At 41.9% G+C, this 13999-nt stretch overlaps 4 protein-coding genes across 4 annotated transcripts; all 4 read left to right on the forward strand.

Annotated features, from left to right (window-relative positions):
- Positions 1 to 1257: 1257 nt before the first annotated feature.
- Positions 1258 to 2397, forward strand: LOC108758960 (uncharacterized). Its single transcript, XM_018504205.1, has 2 exons — positions 1258 to 2245; positions 2288 to 2397. Exons 1-2 carry the CDS (start codon positions 1258 to 1260, stop codon positions 2395 to 2397), a joined length of 1098 nt encoding a protein of 365 aa, XP_018359707.1.
- A 340-nt stretch (positions 2398 to 2737) lies between these two features.
- Positions 2738 to 4162, forward strand: LOC108758961 (uncharacterized protein K02A2.6-like). Its single transcript, XM_018504206.1, has 2 exons — positions 2738 to 3665; positions 3852 to 4162. Exons 1-2 carry the CDS (start codon positions 2738 to 2740, stop codon positions 4160 to 4162), a joined length of 1239 nt encoding a protein of 412 aa, XP_018359708.1.
- A 264-nt stretch (positions 4163 to 4426) lies between these two features.
- Positions 4427 to 5488, forward strand: LOC108758962 (uncharacterized protein K02A2.6-like). Its single transcript, XM_018504207.1, has one exon. The coding sequence runs from the start codon at positions 4427 to 4429 to the stop codon at positions 5486 to 5488; it is 1062 nt and encodes a 353-aa protein (XP_018359709.1).
- Positions 5489 to 10369: 4881 nt separating this feature from the next.
- LOC108758964 (uncharacterized) lies at positions 10370 to 13999 on the forward strand. Its single transcript, XM_018504209.1, has one exon. It carries the CDS (start codon positions 10370 to 10372, stop codon positions 13997 to 13999), a length of 3630 nt encoding a protein of 1209 aa, XP_018359711.1.

The raw sequence follows: 13999 nt of genomic DNA on the forward strand, positions 1-13999 counted from the left end.
TTTTATTTTATATACTTTATACTTCTAATTGACTTTTATTAAAAATTTTTAAGTTTATTTAAGATAATTTCAAAAGAGGACCTATCAATACCTTTGTTTGATGAAAGTTTATACGTTACTGATGTTCAATTCACTGCGCATGCACGAGTTTCCCGACCCATCTCGGAACACTTACTACGTTTACACGGCACGCTTTACGCCGAAGTTATAACATCGATGTTATGAAACTGGCCAGTCACGGTCATTCCATTCTTCAGAGGAATAGCTATGATTGGCCATTTTCATAACATCGATGTTACAACTTCGGCATAAAGGCCCGTCTACAATACACGAAGTAAGAAGTAAGAGTAAGAAGTTGACCAATCACAGTCGAATGTGAGAAGAATAATCGACTGTGATTGGTCAATTTCTTACTCTTACTTCTTACTTCGTGTATTGTAGACGATGCCTAAAGCGTGCCGTGTAAACGTAGTAACTGCCGGGTAGACACTACTCGCATTACTCATGGCTGCATTCGGAAACATCACCCGAGTGCTCCCGAGTATCGTATTATCTTTGTTGTTCACTCAGTGTTAAACAAGGATAAGAAATATTTTATACAAAATATTGATCGACACGAAGCGTATTTGTAAATAGTTGCATAAACGCAACATCATTAAACATGTTTTTTTTTATATATTAATCTTCCATCGATTTAAGTCGAATACATACCATACATGTAGAACCATTATTTTTCCTACAATTGTTGATTTTAAGATACACGAATAATCGCAATTGTTACACGAAAATATATTATTTGACCTTATACATATAATTAATTGAACTATTTACATTACAAAAGTATATTAAGGAGGAAAAAAGGGAAAAACAGGATTTTCGTGTGGGACTATCAGCGTACTGTCTGCACATTTTATTTACGCATCGATTAATTGAGTTTGACGTTTACTAGTGTGGTATAGAATCCACACTGTTGGGGCCCTTGGGGGCCCACGCGCATTGGTCGCCCTGCAGACACGCGCGCGAAGGACGACGCAAGCGAGGTTGCCGGAGACACACGTTGTGGGACAGACTTCTTCCAACCGTTACGCCTATTACAAGACTCTTTGTACAATAAACTATTGCTATACGCATATTCTGTAAATCTATCATTAGAGATCTATATTCTGCGAATAAAGTGCACCCAAACGACACAACAATTGGCGCTGCGGATTCGAGACTCAAGTTTGAGGTTAGACGAACCACGTGCACGATCTCAGGATGGAACAGCTATTAACTGCGTTAACTCAAAGTCAACAGCAGCTCGCTCAGAGCCAGCAGATTCTCATGCAACAGTTAGCCGATTCGCAGAAACACATGGTAACGCTTTTGCAGCAAACGCAAGGTAACCTCACTTCTACTTCTTCGCAATCAACGGTTTCGGACAGCGTTGTTTCCGCCCCTCTGGCTAAATCTTCTCAATTCTCAAGCCTTGCTGAGCGTTTGGGCAAATTTATTCATGAACCGGATAAGGGAAAAACCTTTACGTTGTGGTACGAACGCCACGAGGGCACCTTTACGGATGGTGCAAAAGGTTTAATCGAAGAGGAACGTAAGCAGTTACTTCTTAACGCCTTGGGCGATGATGAATACCAACGTTTATTAGGCCGTTTGTCGCCTGTGAAGCCATACGATTTGAATTTCTCTGACCTTGTGAAGCAGCTAAAAAAGCAATTTCATGACAATAAGTCGCTTTTTCAACGCCGTTTCGAACCGCTTAATTTTCGGGCAACGCCGCCTATGGCGGTAATCTATATTCTTGATCGAATAAGCATTCTGGGAGATGCTTTTGAAATTAATAATTTCAATATAGACCAGCTCAAAATTTTGCTTACTGCAATTGCACTTAGCGATCATGCTTATCACACTGAACGTGCTCTCTTGTTTAAAATTACAGCGGAGAAAGAAAATTGCACTTATAGCGATATTAGAGAAATCTGTTACGCCCATGTAGTACGTTCTGCGGATGTAAAACGCGTCGAGGATCAACATAGCAACGAAGTTAATGCCGTACAAAAATGGTCCGGAACTAAAAGTACAAACAAGGAAGCCAAGCATCGCACCAAGCAGCCGTTGAAGAAAGTAACATCTTCGCAATGTCACGGCTGTGGCCTTACGACACATTCAAGAGAAGACTGTCCGTTTAAGGAAGCGGACTGTAGAATTTGCAAAAAGACTGGCCATATTGCAAAAGTCTGTCGCTCTAAAGGTAAGAAGAAAATTGAATCAATTTATCTGAAAAATGTTTCAGGAGCTTCTCTCAAGCATCGTAAATACGTCGAAATTTTGCTAAACGGTAAAAAGATAAAAATGCAACTGGATACTGGCGCGGACATAACAACAATCGGAACAAAGGTATAGACTAAATTAGGATGCCCTACGCTGCAACTGTACAAATCTTCTTGTGTAAGCGTCTCAGGGCAAAGGATTAAGACAGAAGGAACCTTTCACGCGACGTGTTCTTACAACGGAAATTCCACCAAGGCTTCTGTCATTGTTTTAAGTCGTCCTAATACAGCACTCATTAGTGCACAAGTTATTGATGAACTCAAATTGGTAAAATACGACGAGGGAGTCACGGGTGTTGACTGCATGATAAATTAAATAAAGGTTACATCGTTGCTTAATAAATATCCAAGTCTCTTCAGTGATAAATTAGGAGAATGCACTAAGTTAAGCGTTAAGCTACGCCTTAAGCCGGATGCTCATCCTACTCACGCGTCACGACATTCCAGTGCCGCTAGCGCTAGAGGAACAGCTCAGTGTTGAACTTGATCGACTAGTGGAAAACGCGATCTTGACACCCGTGGATATATCAGAATGGGCAGCCCCCATTGTCGTTGCAAGGAAACCTAACGGAAAAATTCGTATTTGCGCTGATTATTCCACGGGATTGAACAATGCTTTAGATGCAGATGACTACCCTATTCCAAATATAGAGGATATTTTGGCAAAGCTTCAGGGAAATACCATTTTCACACAACTGGATCTGTCGGATGCATACTTTCAATTAAAATTGGACGAAGAAAGCAAACCCTTGACTACTATCAATACACATCGAGAATTGTTCATGTTTAATAAGCTGGTTTTTGGTCTGAAGCCAGCCCCAGCAATTTTTCAACGCACCTTAGAGCAAGCTCTTGCTGGTATCCCAGGCGTTGTGGTTTACCTCGATGATATCCTCATTTGCGGCCGAAATCGGGAAGAGCATGACATGCATCTCAACGAGATTTTGAATCGTCTCCAAGAGTGGGGATTCAGACTAGGCATTGGAAAATGCAAGTTTCATATATCCTCAGTAAAGTATTTAGGCTTTGTAATTTCTAGTAAAGGTATTGAACCAGATCCAGCACGTATCAAACCAATATGTTCTATGAGAGAACCTAATAATACAAAGGAAGTGAGAGCGATTCTTGGATTGGTAAATTATTACGGAAAGTTCGTTCCTAATCTACATCGTTTAAAGGCTCCTTTAGAACTCTTATTAAAAAAGGACGCCCCTTTTGTCTGGAATTCGGCATGCAAGAAAGCTTTTCTTAAGATTAAGGAAGTGTTAACCGGTCCACTTATACTTGCACATTTCGATCCTCAACAGTCATTAATTGTTGCTGCGGATGCAAGTCCCACAGGTATCGGCGGTGTTCTGCTTCAACGCTACTCAGATGGACAGGTAAAGGCTGTTTTCCACATGTCAAAAGCTTTGACTAAAACGCAATAAGGTTATAGTCAAATTGAAAAAGAAGCTTTGGCATTAGTTACTGCCGTTGAGCGTTTTAGAAAATTTTTATATGGCTGACATTTCATACTCCAAACAGACCATCGACCTCTTCTGGTTCTGTTCCGCTCGTCTAAGACAAAGGGATTAGATACTCGCACGGCAAACCGCTTGAAGCGATGGGCACTCCGCCTTATTGGCTATGATTTTGATATAGAATATGTCAAATCTGAGCATTTTGGTCAAGCAGACGCCTTGTCCAGACTTATTCAAGAAGCCAAAGTAGGTTCCACCGATCCGGAATTGGAAGAAGTTGTTGCTTCGCTACAGGAAATAGAAACGGAACTTCAACAGTTGATTCTAGAATCAAGTCGTTTTCTGCCTAAGACAACTCGGGATGAGCTGCAATGAGGTACATACAAGGACGGAATTCTGGCCGAGGTTATCGATCGCCTACAGACGGGTTGGCTACGTTCTGACACTAAAGACAGTGACTTACTTCCGTATTATCGCCGTCGCGACTACTTATCTGTTGTGGACAGGACACTCGTGTCCGATGACAAGATTGTTATACCACATAGTCTTCGACTGGATGTGCTCCGACAATTACATATAGCACACCCAGGTATTCGTCGCATGGTTCAGTTGGCTCGACGTTATTTCTATTGGCCGGCCATGCAAGCTGATATTGAAAAATTTGTCAAGTGCTGCAAACATTGCGCGGAGACTGCACCAAATCCTATCAAGGAACCACTTCACCCGTGGCCCGAATTCAAATCGTCGTGGGACCGAATTCACATGGATTTTGCTGGCCCAATCCAAGGACATTGGTTCCTTGTTATCGTTGATAGCTATTCTAGATTCGTAGATGCCGAATGGTTTTCAACAATTACCGCAACTGCTACTTGTAAATATCTACGCCGACTATTCTTCAAGTATGGTCCACCCAAAGTGGTTGTATCTGATAATGGCACGCAATTCACGGCAATTGAGTTCGCTCAACTCTGCACAGAGTTCAATATAATACATTTACGCAGTCCAGGACACCCTCAGTCAAATGGGTTAGCGGAGCGAATGGTAAATACTTTAAAGCGTTCTTTGGAGTTACAGGTTCTATCAAAAAGGGAGACAAAGATGAACCAAATCTTGTACACGTATAATTATACACCATGCGAAGCAGTTCCTGGCGGTAAATCCCCAGCTGAGATTTTTTTTGGACGCAAGTTTAGAACTCCTTTGGACATTTTCACCGTTACAGAAAAGCCTAGACCAATTTTGTCTCATTCGCAGAGGAAAATGAAGAAACATTTTGATACCCATCACGGTGCAAAGACTCGCCGTTTTTTTCCGGGACAGCAGGTGCTGGTTCAACTCTCCAACGGTCGCCGAGTTCCAGGGAAGATAGTCAACATTATTGGATCGACGATTGCTCGTATCAAGGTTGACAATGGCCTTATAAAGCGGCACTTTAATCAAATCTGGAATCGAACGGTTTCCCCTTCCGAGAGGACTGATGGTGACGCCGAGGACCTACTACCAACGATGCAAAATCCAACAGCGGATCCCCCTCCTTGTCAACTTCCGTTTGAGGGGGCTAATTTCGCCAGCAATGTAGACCCTCCAGCCCAGGCCAGGGAGGAACCAACAGTTCGGCGTTCAAATCGTCTAGCAGGAGACGCTCGCCCGGATTATCGGAAGTTAGCTGGGTTCCGCCCCTATGACAAGCACTCCGCTTAGTAGGAGAGGAGTGTTGGAGCCCTTAGGGGCCCACGCGCGTTGGTCGCCCTGCAGACGCGCGCGCGAAGGACGACGCAAGCGAGGTTGCTGGAGACACACGTTGTGGGACAGATTTCTTCCAACCGTTACGCCTATTACAAGACTCTTTGTACAATAAACTATTGCTATACGCATATTCTGTAAACCTATCATTAGAGATCTATATTCTGCGAATAAAGTGCACCCAAACGACACAACACACACGATGAACGCTCTCGTGTTTCTTTTATTCTCAAGAATCTCGGGTTGTCGATGCAACAAGCTATATTCAAAATATCTCTCTTCCTCTACTTTCCTATATGTTTTAAATATTAATCGGAATAAAGTGAAGTGTATTAGATATTATTATAGTACTTCTACGAAATACGCAACATAAAAATTTGTGAGTGTGAAAGTATCCACTCTTGGCCAATATGCACTTCTTTTAATTTTAGAAATATGTTATAATGAAATTAAATTTAACAATTAAAGGGTTGGACCGCCTTGAATTTAAAATTATAAATTACTCTGGGAAATTGTTTTTTTGGAAAAACAATGGAAATAAAACAAAGTTTGTTTTAATGCGTTTGCAGTATAATTCTTTGGGAATAAAAGTCTTATATTTATTATTATTTTTCTTTTAACACAATTGTGACACTGGTGCCGTTTCACTAATTGCCCTATTGTCAAATCGACGTTGCGGGGGTCACTCGGTTGGAATAGGTTCAATAGGTACAAGAAACCAAATATTTTTTTTTCTACATATTTACTAAAGGAATACTAACGGATACTTGCAAATATTAATTTTTATGAAAATGACTTTTTTTCAAACATTCTTTATTTTCATATAAAAATGAATATCTCGAAGTATTCGTATATACTTCTTTAGTAAATATTATGTAAAAACAATTTTTCGTTTTTTGCTTCCAGTCGAACCAAATGGCACATCCCCATAACGCCGATTTGATAAAGGCAGTCTTTAAAACGGCTCCACAACTTTGTAAAAAAAGAAGGGTAATATACGATTTTGTTCCTAAGGGATTGAGCTGTACAAGTCTTAAAACAAACTTTTCATTACTTCCATTGTTTCGTAAAAAATATTCCCAAAGTTGCTTATGATTTTTAGACTCTCAAAATGGTATTATTTTTTAATTGATAAATTTAATTTTATTACAATATTGATTGGGAAATGCTAACAATTTATTTACATTTTCCGTTCAATAAATTTTCTACTACACTGTTAAAAAAGACATAAAATTTAATATACTTTTAAGTTGCAAAAATTAAATTAAATTTTATGATTACATTAAATTTTATGTATCTGTAACTGAAAAGTATATTTATGTACATGTACATGAAATTTTACGAAGTTCAGTACATTTTTAATTAAATTTTATGTAGATATGCATAAAATTTAATGTAAGTAAACATGAAATTTAAGTTATTTGTAACTTCACACACATTTTCATTGACAACACATTAAATATCTTTAATGTGCCTGCTTGGACTTTCCTTCCATCACACGTATAATGGAAGCAAATTCCAAGCAGGCACATTAAAGATATTTAATGTGTTGTCAATGAAAATGTGTGTGAAGTTACAAATAACTTAAATTTCATGTTTACTTACATTAAATTTTATGCATATCTACATAAAATTTAATTAAAAATGTACTGAACTTCGTAAAATTTCATGTACATGTACATAAATATACTTTTCAGTTACAGATACATAAAATTTAATGTAATCATAAAATTTAATTTAATTTTTGCAACTTAAAAGTATATTAAATTTTATGTCTTTTTTAACAGTGTAGTAGAAAATTTATTGAACGGAAAATGTAAATAAATTGTTAGCATTTCCCAATCAATATTGTAATAAAATTAAATTTATCAATTAAAAAATAATACCATTTTGAGAGTCTAAAAATCATAAGCAACTTTGGGAATATTTTTCGTGTTGTCAATGAAAATGAAGTTACAAATAACTTAAATTTAACGTTTACTTACATTAAATTTTAAACAAAAGTTTATTTTCTTTTCTTACAGTATATTTTAGATTTTTTAAACAAATTTAATGCACATTTTCAGTTATTAGAAACACGAATTCATGAATTGCAGCCAAAATCTTTAACATTACTTTATGAAATATGCCAAAATTTTAAAAAAAATGAGCATATAGAATGTTTTTTCTGTAAATATACTGTTCTCTTTAAAGGAAAATCAAAGAAACCTTGAAGAAATTAACTTAGGATCAGAATGTCAGGAATATCTTAACGAATTAATGATGCAAGGGCACGAAAACGTAGTTACGATAGTTCGAACTAACTGCTTGATGTTTTACGTGACTGCTGCTGAAGAAATTTGCAAAAGATTACCTGTGAACGATATTTTTTTATCAAAATTAAATGTTTTTGGGTCTTCAGAATGTTTACAAGATACTTGTAACGAAACAGAGATTGACGGTCGTGCACGACTTCATGCGATACGATATATACATATATATATACATATACGACAATATAACATACATACAATATAAGAAAACATAGTCGGCTCAGCACTCCACGCATACTCGTACAGGAGTACAAAGACGCCGTCTCACGTTTGACGGCTACCGCGCGGCATTGATCAAGGCAATACGCGGTGTTTTCGATCTCTCCGAAATCTTATTGCCTTTCACATCAAGCTCGATCTTTAGGAAGTAGCCGCACCAATTAGAGGGAAGTATATCGGTAGAGGGGAAACCCGAAGCCGCGAACTTTCGCGTTTTAGAGTTAGTCGAGTAAAGGCAGCGAGGCAGATCACTTCGTGAGCACGTCATACGTGGACGTTATACGTGAATGCGATAAGTGAACGCGGTACACAATAATACGGGCAATACTAAACATAAGGTGGAGTGACGCGTGTGAGTCCGGCTCTTGCAACGCGAAGCAGAACTTCGACGCGTTGTTGCAAGTGAACACTGGCAGGACTCAGGGAATGTCCCCTAGGCGTTGTCATGCCTATGCGACACAAATCTTCCTCACACGCGACTAATAGATAGAAATACGTTGTGCGGACACGATTAAGCTGTATACATACAGCATATATACGTATTGACGATTATGAAAAATTGTGATACGAAATAAACAGAATAAAAAGCGAAAAGACAGTGTGTGTATTAAGTTACCCCCGCTGAAGACGGAACAGTTTGGTGCCTCCTGTGAGGTTTGAGCCCGCGCTGAGACGATCAAGGATCAGAGGCGAACAATCAAGGAACAGAAACGATCGGTCAAGGTTTTTTCACGGATTTGGATTCAAACCAAGGGCGGTAATTTTCACATCTACCATAGCCAGTCAGAGTAAGTCGTTCGACCCTAGTTACTATAATCGCGAAACGATGTCGGACAGAATTAAATTTCTCGTGCAGAAACGAACATCCTTAAAATCGCAAATTACGAGCTTAGCCAATTTATTCGATAAGGGGAGGATAGATAACACCACGCTAAAATTGCGAAGCGCTCGTTTGACCGAACTATATCACGCGTATGAGGAATATAACGATGAACTCGCGGTACTCGATCCGGAAGGCGGTCATCAGGATGAATTCGCAAATGTTCAAGAACGTTTCTATTCCATTGTTAGTAGAATCGAGAGTAGCATAAACGCGACAGCTACCTACGGCGCGAACGCTAGCGGCGCCGGTCATGAAGCGCGAAAGGATGATAGCGGGAGTGTAGCATCCGTCGTAAGGCGACGGATTAAACTTCCCGAAGCTCCCTTGCCAACATTCGGCGGTAAATTCGAAGAATGGTTGTCATTCAAGAATTCATTTCGCAATATGATAGGCACGAGAGCCGATCTCTCGGATATTGACAAGCTGCACTACCTAAGGTCAGCGTTAACCGACGACGCGGCCAATAAGATAAAAATTTTCACCGTCGATGGAATTAATTATTCCGAGGCGTGGGATTTATTAGAACGATCGTACGAGGTAAAGCGGATACTGATATCTCAACATCTCTCATCAATTATAAATCTGCCCTCATTAGATAAAGAAAACACGGTTGGGTTATCCAAACTCGCCGATGACACGCAGCAACATCTCGCGTCGCTAAAGGTATTAGGCGTCTCCGTCGGATCCGAGATTGTCGTTCACCTTCTCGAGAGCAAGCTGCCAAAATGCACATTAGAGAAGTGGGAGGCAACTCTCGAGCGAGATCAGTTTCCGCAACTCGATGAAATATACGAGTTTTTATACAAAACCGCAGTATGCGCCTCAAAACGTGAAAGGTCAAAAATAGTAGATTCCGAGAAACGCAAAGGCGAGCCTCCGGTTAAAAAGAGGCATGTTGATTCAAATAAGGCTTTCGTGTTAAGTACATCGCGCGGCTGCATCATGTGTAAAACCAAGCGTCATCCATTGTACTTGTGTGACAAGTTCAAACGGCTACCAATACCCAAGCGTATCGAGGCAGTAAGAGAGGCGAAAATTTGCTACAATTGCTTGCGCTCCCATCGGGATCGGCCTTGCAAATTTTCTAATTGCACGATTTGCCAAAAACGGCATAATACACTTTTACACCTCGACGGATATGCCACCACCGGCAAATCCGATGCGACGAGGTCAAGCGACACGCCTCATTCATGACTAGCCGACGCGAACAGCCGTAACACGAGTCTCGTAGCAATATCTCGAAAAACTATTCCACAATTGCTAACGAGCGCGATAGTACTCATACATAGCGAACAGAACGCGGTCGTGAAGTGCCGGGCCTTGTTAGATACATGCGCGACTGCGAACTTTATATCCGAGAACCTTGTGAAGCGCTTAAGAATCCCCGTGAGCACTCGTCCGACGCCGGTCGGCGCGATTAACGCCATGAGCACCATTTCGAGGGGCGTGACGCGGATCGTTGTGCAGTCGATACGCGGCGACTTCTGTAGGGATTTAACCTGCTTGATCATACCAACCATCACGAATTTGATACCGTCAGAGGCTTTCCCGCGGAATTCGATAAAGATACCTTCGAATATTAAATTAGCGGATCCGGAGTTTCATTTGCCGCGTCCGGTTAACTTATTAATAGGCGCGGGGGCGACGTTGTCGTTGTTCTCCGTCGGGCAGATCAACCTATCCTGCGATGGGCACGATTTGTTTTTACAGAAAACGCGTCTAGGTTGGGTCGTAGCGGGTAGCACGGCGTTGCCTGCTGGGCAAAATTCAGAAACCTGCTATTTAACGAAATTGGAGAGTCGGCTGGAAGGATTCTGGGCGATTGAAGAGGTCGCATCGTCTAAGCCTAAATCAGTAGAGGAGACTGATTGCGAGGCGCATTTCGTGAAAAACACTCGCCGTGACATTAGCGGGCGTTACGTAGTTCGGCTCCCATTTCGCGAAACGAATAAACGTCTTGGCGACTCGCACGCCATCGCGCTCCGACGTTTCTTGTCGCTAGAACGAAAATTCCGCGCGAACGCGTCATTAAAAAGCGAATACACTCGGGTAATAGAAGAGTACATGAAAATGAATTACGTTTCCGTAATCGCGAACGACAATGATGATGGCTATTATATGCCTCACCACGCGGTGATTAAGGAATCAAGCAACACCACGAAGGTGCGAGTAGTTTTTGACGCGTCCGCGAAGACAAATAACGGTACGTCTTTAAATGACGTATTGATGACGGGTCCTATAATACAGGATAAATTATTTTCACACTTAATTCGGTTTCGCGCTTACAAGTATGTTATCACAGCAGACATCGAAAAGATGTACTTGCAGGTAATTTTACACGAAGAGGATCGCCGATATCAACGGGTTCTTTGGCGGTTGGAGAATAAGATCAAAACGCTCCAATTTAATACGCTCACTTTCGGCGTTTCCTCTTCTTCATATCTCGCAATTCGCACTTTACACAAGTTAGCGGACGATGAGCGCCATGCATATTCTAGAGCGGCCGAAATCATTAAGACTCATCTATACGTAGACGATTTATTGACCGGGGCCGATAGCATCGATGATGTAAAAATGATTAGAGACGAGATAATAGCGCTACTCGCGCGCGGCGGATTCAGCATCAGGCAGTGGGCCTCTAACGACGAACGCGCTGTTAACGATCTCGGAACCGTAGCGTTACACGCAAATCTTACATTCAGCGAGGATCGTTCTTTAAAAACGCTGGGCGTGACGTGGTGCGCACGGACCGATGAAATACGTTATTCTGCTCAACCCATTAAGATCGCAAAGAAATTAACAAAGCGAAATATACTATCGGAAATCGCGAAAATTTTCGACCCATTAGGATTATTAGGTCCCATAATAATGTACGCCAAAAAAACGATGCAAAACGTGTGGCGGTGCCAGTTAGATTGGGACGAATCAGTTCCGCAAAATATACACACGGCCTGGCTGGAATTTGTCAAGCAATTCGAGTTAATAGATCAAATCTCCGTTGATCGTAAATTGTTGTTGGAAGATCATCGCGACGTTCAGATTCACGGATTTTGCGACGCGAGTAATAATGGATACGGCGCATGCTTGTACGTGCGCTCGGTTGGAAAACACGGAGATACGGCGGTCAGATTATTGTGTGCCAAATCACGCGTCGCGCCTTTGAAAACCGTCACGATTCCGCGTCTCGAACTCTGCGGCGCGCTGTTATTGGCGCGATTATATCGCGAAATCGATAACGTTCTGAACATCACACGCGACAAGGTAATTTTTTGGAGCGATTCGACCGTCGTCTTACATTGGCTAAATACATCGCCTCACTTACTCAATACCTTCGTAGCCAATCGTGTCGCTGAGGTTCAAGGACTCACGGATCCGGGCGCATGGCGACACGTCGCATCGGTTGACAATCCGGCCGATGCGATATCTAGAGGCCAGCTACCACGCGCATTCTCGCAGAATCGCGTTTGGTTCAAGGGACCCACGTGGTTAGTTAAAAACGAACGTGAATGGCCGGGCGAATTCGCTCGAACGGATAAGATACCCGAGCTAAGGACAAATGTTTGCCTCGCAACGGCGTCCGGTGACTTCGCGATATTTGAAAGATGCTCCTCTTACTCCCGGTTGCTTAGAGTTATTTCCTATTGCTCGCGATTACGGCCCGCGAATAAATACACTGGAATGCTATGTGCGAAGGAGATTAGCGAAACTGAGACACGAATTTTGAAGATCGTTCAAGCCGTACGATTTCCCAATGAAATTAAAAGACTCGAACACAAGGATTCGACGGTAGGCGGTAAAATAGCCAATTTGTGCCCGTTCTTAGATGACGACGGTTTAATTCGTGTCGGGGGACGCCTTCAAATGTCAAATTTATCATTCGCTCGTAAGCACCCAATCTTACTTCCGAGTCGACATAGCTTAACTGATCGCATTATTCGCGAAGTCCATGAAACGCATTATCACGCCGGCATTCAAACGACGCTTTACGCTCTTAGACAAAAATTTTGGATAACCGATGGTCGCAATCAGGTTCGAAAGATCATTCGTGCATGCGTGCGGTGCTTTCGATTTGACGCCAGCGTCGTCAAGTACAAAATGGGAAATCTCCCATCGGCTCGCGTGCGTGAGTCGGCGCCCTTTGCAAACACCGGCATTGACTTTTGTGGACCGTTCCACATTAAGGAAAAAAGGTACCGCAATCGTACGCGAATCAAGGTTTATGTATGCGTATTTGTTTGCATGACAATTAAGGCGGTACATCTCGAGGTCGTCAGCGATCTAACGTCCGACGGATTTATTGCTGCACTGCGGCGATTTGTAGCAAGGCGAGGGGTGCCAGAGCATATCTATTCGGACAACGGGACCAATTTCGTAGGTGCAAACAATCAGTTGAAGGAGATGTACGCTTTATTTAATTCGGAAAGGCATAAAGACCTGATAAACAAATTCGTCAACGATCATAAAATCACGTGGCATTTTATACCGCCGGTAGCTCCGCATTTCGGAGGATTGTGGGAATCCACAGTGAAAATCTTTAAACACCACTTTAAACGCGTTGTAGGCGATGCATTATTCACATTCGAGGAATTGAACACATTCGTTATCGAAATCGAAGGCATTCTGAACTCGCGACCAATCACCTCCCTCTCTTCTGATCCGAACGACTTACTGGCGTTATCCCCGGCTCATTACATGATCGGTAGACCGCTAACAGCCCTTCCGGAGGGCGATTTATCCAATGTTCCAGTCAATCGATTGTCCACATGGCAACACATTTCTAAGGTGCGACAAGACTTCTGGACGCGATGGAGCCGTGAATACTTAAACGAGCTCCAAACACGTAGCAAATGGATCCAAGACGGGCCAAACCTCGACATCGGGACTGTCGTCCTTATAAAAGACAAGAATCTGCAATGCTATCAATGGTCATTGGGCAAGGTCACGAAGGTCCATCCAGGTGAAGATGGAATAGTGCGAGCTGCCACGCTTAAGACCACAGCTGGAGAAACGAAAAGGGCGACGAAATATCTATGCCCGTTACCTCTTCAGCAATGA

Source organism: Trachymyrmex cornetzi, unplaced genomic scaffold (assembly GCF_001594075.2).
Source record: "Trachymyrmex cornetzi isolate Tcor2-1 unplaced genomic scaffold, Tcor1.1 scaffold162, whole genome shotgun sequence".
Classification (NCBI taxonomy): Eukaryota; Metazoa; Arthropoda; class Insecta; order Hymenoptera; family Formicidae; genus Trachymyrmex; species Trachymyrmex cornetzi.